At 42.9% G+C, this 13433-nt stretch overlaps 1 protein-coding gene across 1 annotated transcript; it reads left to right on the top strand.

The window, feature by feature from the left end:
• Positions 1–1725: 1725 nt before the first annotated feature.
• c9h13orf42 (chromosome 9 C13orf42 homolog) lies at positions 1726–8544 on the top strand. Its single transcript, XM_078408730.1, has 3 exons — positions 1726–2233; positions 5938–6085; positions 7639–8544. Exons 1-3 carry the CDS (start codon positions 1823–1825, stop codon positions 7881–7883), a joined length of 804 nt encoding a protein of 267 aa, XP_078264856.1. The 5' UTR covers positions 1726–1822; the 3' UTR covers positions 7884–8544.
• The last annotated feature ends 4889 nt before the right edge of the window (positions 8545–13433 follow it).

Here is a 13433-nt window from a genome sequence, read left to right as displayed (position 1 = left end):
AAAATGTAACCCCTGGTTCTGGACTCCCCCAACATTGGGAACATTTTTCCTTCATCTAGCCTGTCCAATCCTTTAAGAATTTTATATTTTTCTGTCAGATCTCCTATCATCCTTCTAAATTCCAGTGAATACAATCCTAGTCGACCCATTCTTTCATCGTATGTCAGTCCCGCCATCCTGGGAATTAACCTGGTGAAGAAGGGTCTCGACCCGAAACGTCACCCATACCTTCCCTCCAGAGATGCTGCCTGTCCCACTGAGTTACTCCAGCGTTTTGTCTATCTCTGGTGAACCTACGTTGCATTCCCTCAATAGCAATAATGACTACATTGGCTACCCTCCAGTCCACAGGAACTGATCCAGAGTCGAAAGAGCATTGGAAAATAATCACCAATGCATCCACGATTTCTAGGGCCACCTCCTTGAGTACTCTGGGATGCAGACCATCAGGCCCTGGGGATTTATCTGCCTTCAGTCCCAACAGTTTACCTAACACCATTTCCTGAATAATGTGGATTCCCTTCAGTTCCTCCCTCCCACTAGATCTTCGGTCCCCTGGGAGATTGTTTATGAACAGTGAAGATAGAACCAAAGTACTCGTTTAACTGTTATGCCATTTATTTGTTTTCCATTATAAATTCACCTGTCTCTGACTGTAAGAGACTTACATTTGTCTTCACATGAAGCACCGTCAGCCCCTCCATACAACCCCTCCTCCTCCCCCCTCCTCCCTCCGGACCTGTGCCCTCAGTGTACGATGGTACTGAAGAATTGATTGCGGTAAACTGGAGACACGTGCTGCTGTACAACCGCATTCCTTTCTCTTATTCTCATTCATTAACATGTTAATTGGTATCCTGTGACACTAACTGCAATTATGATGAGGTCCAGTGACAAATATTGCACATGGATCCACCATAATTAACCCGGCAGGGATGTACTAAACTACTTCCATAGCCAGAGGCATTCTAGTTCCGAGTGCTGCAGATCCCCGTAGAAAAGAGCGAAACACCAACGACAACATTACGTGGCTGTTCCACATCCTTAAATGCAACATTTATCAAATAAGTGCAATCTACCCCCTTTAGTTCCCGAACTGTGCGGCGAGTAGCAGACAGCCTGGCAAGCACTGTAACTTAATCCCGGCCCATTCATGATTTAACACTAGCCCAGCGACTTCGGAATGGACCAAAACCTGGTGCAGTGTATTTACACGGAATTATTATTTGTTAAAGTCTTAATGCTGGAAGGCTCTTTTTAGACATTCTTAATCTCAATCTGAATAATATGCCCGCTCCCCATCATTTCATCATTCAGGGGCAGTGAGTGTTGCACAGCGCCAGCCTGATACTTCACTTTTCCTAATTGATCCTTGCTGGGTAAATGATGGGCGACGTTGACACCGGCTTTTGTCTGCAGAGGGACGGGGAGACACTTGAGCCCAGGCGCTCGTGTGACAGAGAAGGAGATACTATCGGATTGCTGCTCATGTTACCGCAGAGTCAACTGTCCCCAGACACAGTGTCTTCCAACTCTACGCCCCGGGAACGCTAACCCCGGGAGGGGGGCAGTCACTGCGACCTCGCTGAGTGCCCTTTAGCACCTGGGAGAGCATCCCTCGCTGCAGCGAAGAACATCAAGAAGTTATGTTTGTACGGACTTGGGACAATGATCTAACCAGCAACCTTGGCAGGGCACCGTGGGCTCTCGTCCCTGTCAGCCCAGTCTAAATGATAAACTCGTGGTTAGTAAATTGACTGTGAAGATGCAGTTGTCTATCGCTCATTAACACTTGGAGCGCTTGGTTGTCTTGCCGTTCACCATGCTGAGGAAATTGAACCTGATGTTTCGGCCGGACGCCGCGGGTAAACTGGGCGAGTCCGGCGGTGGCAGAGAGTGGCCGAGCGAGCGGTCCGGCATCAGGCTGGTCCGGAGCACATCCCTCTACCTGATCGGGGAAAGTCACCAACACTTCGGAAGTTCTTTGAAGCGCAGCCAGAGCGCGGTGAGCGTGGACTCCTCCATCTACAACATCAAGGCCGAGGACAGACTGTGGATGTTCTCCAGGACTCAGGACTGCCTGCAGTATCTCCACGACCTGATCATCCTGCGCCAGCAGTACCGGCCTGCTGGCAACCACGGCAAGTCCAAGGACAAACCCGACCCATCCTCTGCCCTGGTAGCGCCTTCCAAAACCAGCAAGAAGCCATCGCCTGGGAAACACGCCTCCAAAGTAGGTCTAACGGTTCTCATCACAGACCACAGTGGTTGCACTTCTAATTATCACCCCTCTTTAAAGTTAGGCGCTTTGCCATTTGTTTACTATTATGAGCTTGGACTTCACTCTTATATAACTCCATGGTTCTATTTTGTCAATGTTTTGTATAGATGGACACATTATCGACGGGAAGGCAGGTATATAAATATTCCACGACATCAGGTAAAGAGGATCAAGGGACTGCTGGCAGGTGCACAACCGATCATTATTTCATTGGAACCTGACACCTTGAATGACACACAAAAAATACACAAAGTGCTGGAGTAACTCAGGGATCAGGCAACAAAGAACATGAATAGGTCACCCTTCGGATCGGAACCCTTCTTCAAACTCAATCGTCAGACTTGATTGATACCTTAGGCCAACTATGACTGGTTTAGCAAAACACAACGTGCTGGAGTAATTCAGCGGGTCAGGCAGCATCTGTGGGGGGAATGGATAAGCGACGTTTAGTCATAGAGTGATACAGCATGGAAACAGGCCCTTCAGTCCAACTTGCCCACACCGGCTGACATGTCCCAGCTACACTCGTCCCACCTGCCCGCGTTTGGTCCATATCCCTCAAACTTGTCCTATCCATGTACCTGTCTAACTGTTTCTTAAAATCCGAGTGGTGACCTTCACACCATCAAAAGAATCGATATGCGACGCTGTCTTAAAAAGGCAGCCAATATCATCAAATATCCCAGCCACGCTCTCATTTCAATCCTACCATTGGGAAGAAGGTAAATGAATGATTTCCAGGTTCATGAAAAACTTCCTCCCAACAACCATCATAGAAACATAGAAAAATAAGAGCAGGAGTTCAAAAACAATGATGCATGGGACAGGAATAAGCAGCTGGGATCCCTGGAGTTTTGGGAACGAAGGAGTAAACTGAAAAAGGAGATCAGAAGGACAAAAAGGAGCCAGGAGGAAGCTCGGGCGGGTAGCATAAGGACAATACCAAAAGATTTTATAAATACATAAGGGGGGAAAGGGTAACTAGAGAGAGAGTGGGACCTCTCAGGAATTAAAGTGGTCACCTCTGTGTGGAGCCATAGGAAATGGGTAAGGTCCTCACAAGAGTATTTCTCCTCTGGATTTACCTGGGGCAGTCAATTGAAGTATCTTGAGAGCAGTCGGTGTTACCGTCGAAGAAGTACTGAAGTCACTGTCATGTATGAAGGTAGACAAATCTCCAGGGCCTGATCAGATATATCCGAGGACATTGCGGGAATCTAGAGATGAAATTGCGGGAGCCCTGTTTGAAATCTATGAGTCGCCCTTACATGAGTGCCGGAGGTGGCAAATGTTGTGCCTCTTTTCAAGAGGGGCTGCAGGGAAAATGCTGGGAACTTCAGGGAATGAGCTTAACATCTGTAGTTGGAACGTTACTAGAGAGTATTCTGAGCGGTAGGTTATACAGGCATTTGGATGGGCAAGGGCTGATTAAGGATACTCAGCATAGTTTTGTGTCTCACAAATCTGATTGATTTTTTTTGAAGACGTGACCAAAAAGGTCAATGAGGGCAGTGCTGTAGAAGTTGTGTACATGGATTTCAGTAAGGCATTCGACAAGGTTACGCATAGTAGGCTGCTCTGGAAGGTTAGAAGGTGGTCAAAAAGGCTTTTGGCACTTGGCCTTCATCAGTCAGAGCATTGAGTATAGAAGTTGGGAGGTCATATTGCAGTTGTATAAGACGTTGGTGAGGCAGCATCTAGAATAGTGTGTTCAGTTCTGGGCACCATGTTATAGGAAAGATATTGTTAAGCTTGAAAGGGTTCAGAAAAGATTTACGAGGATGGTGCCAGGATTAGAGGGTGTGAGCTATTTGGAGAGGTTGAGTAAGCTGGGTCTCTATTCCATGGGGGGCTGGTGGATGAGGGGGGATCTTATAGAGGTGTACAAAATCATGAGAGGAATAGATCAGGTAGATGCACAGTCTTTTTGCCCAGAGTAGGGGAATCAAGATCCAGAGGACATAGGTTCATGGTGAAGGAGAAAAGATTTAATAGGAATCTGCGGGGTAACGTTTTCCACACAAAGGATGGTTGGTGTATGGAACAAGCTGCCAGAGGAGATAATTGAGGCTGGGACTATCCCATCATTTAAGAAACAGTCAGACAGGTATATGGATAGGACAGGTTTGGAGGGATATGGACCAAGCACAGGCAAGTGGGACTAGTGTAGCTGGGACATTGTTGGCTGGTGTGGGCAAGTTGGGCCGAGGGCCTGTATTCACACTATCACTCTATGACTCTATGATTAGGCCATTCGGCCCTTTCAGTCAGCACCGTCATTCAATATGATCATGGCAGATCATCTAAAATCAGTACCTTGTTACTGCTTTTCCCCTATATCCCTTGATTCCTTTAGCCCTAAGAGCTAAATCTAACTCTCTCTTGAAAATATCCAGTGAATTTTCTCCACTGCCTTCTGTGGCCAAGAGTTCCACATATTCACAACTCTCTGGGGAAAAAAAAGTTTTTCCTCATTTCTGTTCTAAATGGCCAACCCCTTATTCTTAAACTGTGACCCCTGGTTCTGGACTCCCACAACATCGGGAACATTTTTCTTGCATCCAATCCTTTAAGTATTTTATGTTTCTATAAGCTCCCCTCTCACTCTTCTAAATTCCAGTGAATACATGCCCAGTCAACCCGTTCTTTCATATGTCAGTCCCGCCATCCCGGGAATTAACCTTGTGAACCTACGCTGCACTCACTCAATAGCAATAATGTCCTTTCTCAAATTAGGAGACCAAAATTGCACACAATACTCCAGATGCAGTCTCACCAGGGCCCTGTACAACTGCAGTAGGTCCTCCTTGCTCCTAAACTCAAATCCTCTCACAATGAAGGCCAACATGCCATTGGCTTTCTTCACTGCCTGCAGTACTTGCATGCTTACTTTCAGTGACGTGCTTTTGAACACTACAAAACATTAACCCCAACGATGAACTATAGACTGTCTTTGTTCATAGTAAGAACTTTGGATTTTGTCCACAAGATTGGCTTTTAATTTATTGTATTTTTGCTCATTATAAATTATCTATGTGTATTATATTTACAGGATTCTTATGCTGCTGCAAGCAAGAATTTGATTGTTCTGTTGCATATATGACAATTAAACACCCTTGACTCTTTTTGACTATGTTATGACAGAGACTACAAATCTAAAGTACTTCATTGGCTAAGGAATGTTCTTGAGGTTTAGATATTTGGCATTTTTATGCAAATCATTCTTCCTTCGTTCTCCCCAACTTTAATGTCAGCAAGCAAATCAAAACAATCACTAAATCATAGAGATTGTATTCAGCTTTTAGTACACTAACTCTAGCCTCCAGTGGAGTTTGTATGTTCTCTCTGTAATTACATGGGTTTCCTCATTCCATTCCATTCTCTTCCCACATACTACACATGTGCAAATTATGTGGCCATTGTAAGTGGTAGGATCTGGAGGGCTGAGTGGGAATTTGGGGAGAATAAACAGTGGGATTAAGTGCTTGATAGACAATACAGACTTGATGGGCTGAAGTGCTTGTATCCATGCTGTATGACTCTGTGTTCTAATACGGAGTGTTGGGTTGCATTTCTTGGCTGCAGCTCGAATTTTGTTGGTAAAGGAGAAATATTTTCAATCTTTACCCAAATAACACTGTTTTTTTATTCAACAGAAGACAAAGGATGAATCCAATCCTGCCCCAGCACCAACAGAGGCTGAAACACTGGAATACTTCGATTCAGTCATCTCAGCTTTTGATCAGGGAAACACGACCAGGGCTCATGCAGCAGAGGCCATGCATCTTGATGTGGACTTTGTTAGTAAGTTTGTCTCAGTAGAAATCAAAGTTTATCTTTTTAGTCTGCTCGTTGAATATCAAAGTGCTGTAGATTTGCAGGTAACAAGGAGTCTCAGTTTCATACAAGCTAAAACATTTAGATATAAATCTTGAAATTAAACTGCAACCCCTTACATTGTGTTACAATAGTAACACAGAAAATCATTACGATTGTATACAGTAATAGACTATAAAGCTACCATATAATAGAACAAAACTGAGTGTCCGACAATCATGTGTGGACTTGAGATTTTTTAATAAATCTATTTGTTGGACTGTCTTTTATACCAAGGGGGGCTTGCAAGCTCACAATGGTTTCTGTGTGGTGAGTGACAAACTGTTTCCACTGATTCGGTAGTTAGCAACAAGAGGGTCCTTGACTCTGGTCTCATGTGAGAGGTGGACCTTTGTTGGGTGAGGGTTTGGAAGGATATAAAAGGCCTGTGAGTTGAGCTGTGGTATAGGTTGGTGAGCTGCCTTGTGCATTAGACAATTGCCAGCTGGATCTCACTTCCCAGGGCCACCATTTGATTGAAGGATGTTCGATGAATAAAATTGTGGTCTATGCGTCCCTGTTTATCTCCTGGCGTGGAAAAGGTCCACTGAAAATCGTGGGAAGCCATACTGGTGGCAATGTAACATTATGATGTGATCCCAGCCCCACAAAATACAGTGAGGAATAATTTGTAAAATCTTAGGGAAGAAACAATTGCATTCAAATTGATCTCTCATAACCTTGCAATCTTCCAAAGGGATATGCATACAATGAGGTATTTGCGATTTTTTTTTGTATTTGTCTTGTACGTAATCTTAACCACTTATTACCAAGAATGACAAATGTATCATTGTGCTTTAGCTAGGGATGCGAGACAAGTTCACATCTGATGGTCACAGCAGTAGATTCCTTTTGTTTCCACTGGCCAATGGTGCCTTTTACTGTCCACCATGTTCACATCCTAACAGAGAGTGGGAAGCTAGTGTCATTGCTGTCAATTGGGAAATATTTACCTAATGGATGGATTTAAGTATAAATAGGACAAATAAAAGTCCAGCATGTAGAAGCAATTACCTTCTGGAATCAGAGTTCTATCTGATGAGTGGTTGAATTTGGCAGTAAATTGGAAATTTCAAAACTGAGATCGATAAACTTTAGCTACAGGTGTTAAAAAATATGCATCCAAGACAGCTAAATGGAACTCTGAAACAAATCTACTGTGACCTAATTGAGCAGTGGAGCAGATTCCAAGATGTGAAAGGCCCATCCAGGATGAGTGTTCATTTGTACTGCTGACGATTATAGTGTTGCCTCCTCATTTAAAACTGCATGCAATCATAGCTTCACCTGAAATATTGCTGCCCTTATTTGGTGATCGATGTCCGTATGTGTCATCACTGCATGATTACTCTCCTGCTGAGTGACGTGTGCCATATTACTATGTTAAAAAAGCTACTATGTTATAAATGCAGGTTCCTGAACTTAATGGAGGAGTCAATTGCTTATGTGCTAATTACAAATCTTTCTATGTTTGTATTCAGTTGCCAGCAGCACAAGTGAGCACAGTTTGCATTCCAACTGGATCCTTAAATCGCCAAGAAGGTACTCTGTTGACTTGGCACATTTGACAAAGGTGGAGGATTTCTCTCGAAGATACAGTGATGGGATGCGAATGAGCTTCAAGAGATTAGAGCGACACCCTATGTACCTCCCCAAGCTGGTCGAGAGCCCAATTCACACGATGAGGTTCAAGCCAAAAGCACACAATGAAGATGATGAATTGTAGTCAACTACATCGCAACAGCTTTGAAATCTGCACACACCAGACCAGCTTGCATTAAGTCAATCAAATTAATTGTTTAACATTGCAACCTCCCTATTTAATACACTTATAGGCACTGCTGGCTAGGCAAGCGATTATCACCCATTCCAACTGGCTCTTCCAAAGGTGTTGGTGAATCCATCGTTGAGGTCAACTGAGGAAGCTGCTTCTTCGATGTTGAGTGTCAGGCATCTCAGAAGTTTGAGCTTGCAATGGTGAAGGAATGGTTGTATACTTGCAAATCAATTAACAGGGTAATTTATTCTCATGCGCTGCTCCCAGTGAACTTCTTGGTGGTGGAGATGATAGAGCTGCCATGTGCGGTTGAATAAACCTCGGTGAATTGCTAACAGTACATTTCGTAGATGATATGCAAAGAAAGCAAACAGCACTGGTAGTGGGTGGAGCAAATGCTCAGGGTGATTAGCAAACAAACTTAACAGCCATTGACTTTTGGCAGAAGCTTTGTTAATATTACATGACGACGAAAGTTTTAAAAATTTGTCCTGTACGTAATCTTAACCACTTATTACCAAGAATGACAAATGTATCATTGTGCTTTAGCTAGGGATGCGAGACAGATTCACATCCGATGGTCACAGCAGTAGATTCCTTTTGTTTCCACTGGCCAATGGTGCCTTTTATTGTCCACCATGTTCATATCCTAACAGAGAGTGGGAAGCTAGTGTCACACATGAAGGCGCACGGGACATGTTCAACCGTGGACTGGAATCACCACAAGAGCATGGATGGTCAGTAAAAGTACAAAAGGAAAAACACCAGGCACGCACACGACCAAGTGGTTCTGAGAGCTTTAAAGGTTCATCTTCCAACGGGCCAGATGTTGATTAGGGCAAGTAGGTTGGAGATATATTTGCAATGTACGGGATGTAGATATTCTTCCTATGGTATCGAGTTCAGTACTGTATGTACAAATTAAATATTCGCCACTAACTCCGCAAAACAATGTTTTACGGTTGTGACCCCAACATATCATCTTGAATGATACCTTCAAGATTACGGGTTACACCTTCAAGGTAACAGCAGATTTAGGAAAGAAACAGTGTTGGTGAATGGACTGGGGTCTTACCTCCCCTGCTCACGGAAGCAATCTAGGTGTTCTGAGGTCAGCTGTGGGAGGTACCCTGGGCACAGAGGCTGAGTGGTGACTGCGTGAGGCGAGGGACAGCATATTTGCTGGTCAATGTGTCTGGGTCGAGGCATCAGTGCAGTGGGCCGCTGGAGGCCCTGCAGCAGCCTTGGGCTTGATTGGAGCATACGCCGCTCCAAGAGACCAAGTGTGCGAATCAGACGTGGCCTGTAATAGCGCAGACTGGTGAAGCAGCAGTGGAAGACATCAACAGCATTATCTGGCCAGGCCAACCTCTGCAACAAACCAGAGCTGGGACAACAGGCAAAACAACTTGTATACTGCCTTAGTGTAATCTACTATTCTTATACTCTTGTACTTCATTATGATTGTGCCTTTGTAAACTAAGGTTTTTACTGAACTGTGTGCAAAAAATGAATTTCATTGTACCTAGGTACATATGACTATAAAAGTACCATTGAACGATTGATGGGATGAGTATAGGTTTAACGTAAATGGGTGATTGATGGGTGGCATGGACTCCAAAGCCCAAAGGGCCTGATTCCATGTTATGTCTCCATGCCATGAGGAACATTTGGGGCAGGTAATGAGACCATTTCCGAAGGAATAGAGGAGAAAAATGTTAAGAACCTTGGGAGAACGTGAAAATCTGGCTCTTGGCTGCTGAAAAAAGGGAACTATTGAAAATGTTTGACACAGGTGGATGTCGCAGTTCTTCAAGTAAATAAAGATTTTTTAAATATATAACCCCATTGATTTTCTTTTTATTTTGTATTTTTTGAGATATATTTTTATATGTAATCATCTTTTGGATAAAATACTAAACCAAAACTTTCTAAAACATTTTTCAATGGCAAGTAATGTTGGCATCTGGTCAATATTTGTAAGAGAACGTATTCAGGAGTGCAACAGTTAATTTGATCATGTTATGTGGAAATGTGTGTTTGCTGTATTGTAATTGGGACCAAATCGCAGTAAAGGCTTCTGAATCCATGGGATTCAGGAGGGTGCTATATAAATCCAAGTTCTTTCTCCAAGGTGGAAGTGCTTAAAGTTTTCTAATCTTCCTCCATCATTCTTTCACTCCTTAATCTCATTAGTTTTATCTGCAAATTCTGAAAATTGATCAAAACTGTGCAAAAAGTTTCAAGTGTTCATCATGATGCCTCCACCTGGGATAATGTTAGGCTTCAAAAACAGGTGGGTTCTGGTTTAATGGAAAGTTGGCATGTTAAAAATCTGAAGTAGCAACTCTGCTCAGCTCAAACGCTTCCACTCATGGTTCCAAATGAGCAGGAGCAAGGTGCGATAGCAGAGCAGTTCAGTTCTGTTATATTGGGAATTGTGTAAGTGCTCGAGATTTCCAGCCCCAATCTTGTATTGAAAGAAAAAGGTCCTGCATCATTGTCACACATGACAGACAATGTTCCTTTCAGATATGGGAGATCCTGCATAATATGGGACCATTGTTTTCATAGATTCTTGGCAGATTTGCAGACCTTCCTGCCCTTTGGCTGTAGAAATGACATGACTCACGAATGCCAGAGCTCCATTTGTTATGTCCCTTGCACAGTATCCCCACCAGAATCCCCACCAGAATCCCTTCAAATACTTCACCTGAAGCAACCTTGAATCTTTTATTCTCACTTAAAACCAGCTATTTCATGCAACCTGTTCATATTGAAAGCTTGAAATCCAACACTTCCAAGTTAATCGAAGGCTGTATGGTCCATTAAGATGCTTCAAGGACCACCTGGATGCAAGTTCTTTCTTTCCAAATATTTCTGTCCTTCTTATATTTCTGCCTCTTAAACACAAAGAGCAGCAGCTCAAAGATATTGGAGATAAACTGGATGTTCTCACTGGCAACTCTCCCCAGATTATGTGTAGGCAGATAAGAGTTAGTCTTGTCATCATGTTCAGCACATGCATTTTGGGCTGAAGGACCCGTTCCTGTGCTATGCTGTATGTCTATGTTCCTTCGGCAGTTTGTTTTTTTGCTGAAACAAGCATTGCTCTGGGAATGGACACTGCCTTGCAATTCCACACATTTACCACATGTTGTCAGCACATCTTTCAATAAGAATACTGTACTCTGTAAAGTGTGCAAAAGCAAAACATTATACTTCAAATATGTTTGTTGTCACTTTGGGATCTTTAGTTGTTTGTAATAAAACAGAAAAATTCATGCCAATACCATGCACAAATCCCTTTCAACAGAAAACATAAAACAGGGCAGCACAAGAAAATGCCTTTCAGCTCACAATATCTGTGCCGAAAATTATGCCAACGCCAACTCTTATCTGCCTGCACCTAATCCATATCCTTCCATTTGCTGCATATCCATATGCCTATCCATAAGTATCTTAAATGCCACGATCATGTCTACATCAACCACCACCCGTGGCAGAGAGAAAGCACGCGGAAATATACCGTTCCCACTCGGCAGAAGATGCTGCAGCCCTCATGACAAAACCAGAAAATCCAACCCCATCCATCCCGTTCGTTGTAGGTATGAGGCATCCGTGAGTTGGTGGTTGAGGCATATCTATGATAGTGACATTTAAGAGACTTTTGGATGGGCATGAGGATATGGAGGAAACGGAGGGAAATGGGTTATGTGCAGGTAGATAAGAGATGGACTTGGCATCATGTTCAGCACATATATTTTGGGCCGAAGGGCCTGTTCTTGTGCCACACGCTGTTTTATGTTCTATCCCCCTCCTTAAACATAAATACTATGTTGTATAATTGCCTGCTTGTGGCATTGCATCCTTTCCTAATTAATTATTAAATAAGTTAGCAATGCCTGTTATTTCTTCCTTAGATTCTTTAAAAATGCATGGATGCAATCCATCTGTATCATGGGGTCTGATCCTCTTTCAGTTGATTAAAAAAAATCCCTTCTTCTGTTTGGATTGCCTTCATTTCATTGTTATCACAACAGATAGTGGCATATATTTCCGGTAAATAATGAAGCAAATAAATTATTTGATCTTTTTGATCACTCCATATTATTACCTGTGGTATTGTCCTGCGATGGTCCTTGATGATCCTATTCTCATCCCAACCTTTTGATAATTTAGTTTCATAATCCCCCTTTGCTATTCTAAATTGGCATTGCTTTGAAACACCTTGAATTCTCTCTTGCAAAGCCTTCATCCAACATTTATATACTCAATATTTGCCTTTTTCCTAATTTTCATCACTCCCTTATGTTTTTGTTCATCCATGAAATCTCACTAATTTTTGGCAGAATACATTTTCCTGCAATTGTGCCTCCTAATGCTGTTGTCCATTTTATCTGTCCAAGTTCTACTCTCAGTCACTCCAAGCTCTTCACCTTTACATCATAGTTATGTTCTTTGAACTGATAGTGCTAGTTAAAGTTAGGGGATCCAAGCCTATAACTCTTTGAAAGTAGAAAGAGTGGTAAAGAGGCGTATGGCTGTCATTGGTCAGGGCATTGAGCATAAGAACAAATCTTATGAAGTCCTTATGAAGCTGTCTGATGTAGCTTTATATGACTTTAATTGGATGTCATTTGGAGTATTGTGAGAAGTTCTGGCTGCCCCTTTACAATAAGGACATGGAGGCGTTGGAAAGTGTGTAGAGGAGGTTTACCAGAATGATGTCTGGATTAGGGGATATTAGCTACAAGTAGAAGTTGGGCAGGCTTGGATTGCTTTCTCTGGAATGCAGGAGACTGATAAAAGTATACAACATTGTGAGAGATTTAGATAGGGTAGGTAGCTGGAACCTTTTTCCCAGGATGGAAATTTTTAAGGTCAGAGGGGTAAAGTTTAAAGGAGATGTATGGGGCAAGTTTTTTTGCACAGGGTGATGAGCACCTGGAGCCTGCTGCTGGTGTGGTTGTGGAGGCATATATGATAGTGGCATTTAAGAGACTGTTGGATAAGCATATGGGCATGCAGGGAATGGAGGAATATGGATTATATGCAGGTAGCTAAGATTTGTTGTTTCCATCATTTTCTACACAGACATTGTGCATCGAAGGACCTGTTCCTGTGCTGTACTGTTCTACGTTCTATGAGAGTTAAACTCCAAAATAGCAGGGTTATGATCTAATTAGCCATGAAATACAGCTTTTCACATTTTCATTCTGTTTTCAACATTTTTCTGCTAACACCATACAAATCAAGGGGAAGCCATGACATGTCTTAAACAAATAGGAGCAATAGGGAATTGAGTTCTTGTTCAAAAACCATTCCAAGTGTTCAGATTTTAGGGGAATCGAGGACCCGAGGACATAAGTTCAAGGTGAAGGGGAAAAGATTTAATAGGAATCCGAAGGGTAACTTTTTCCCACAAAAGGTGGTGGGTGTATGGAACAAGCTGCCAGAGGAGGTAGTTGAGGCTGGGACTATCCCATCATTTATGAA

This window comes from Rhinoraja longicauda, chromosome 12 (assembly GCF_053455715.1).
Source record: "Rhinoraja longicauda isolate Sanriku21f chromosome 12, sRhiLon1.1, whole genome shotgun sequence".
NCBI lineage: Eukaryota > Metazoa > Chordata > Chondrichthyes > Rajiformes > Arhynchobatidae > Rhinoraja > Rhinoraja longicauda.
This window is presented reverse-complemented; position numbering and strand designations above follow the sequence as displayed.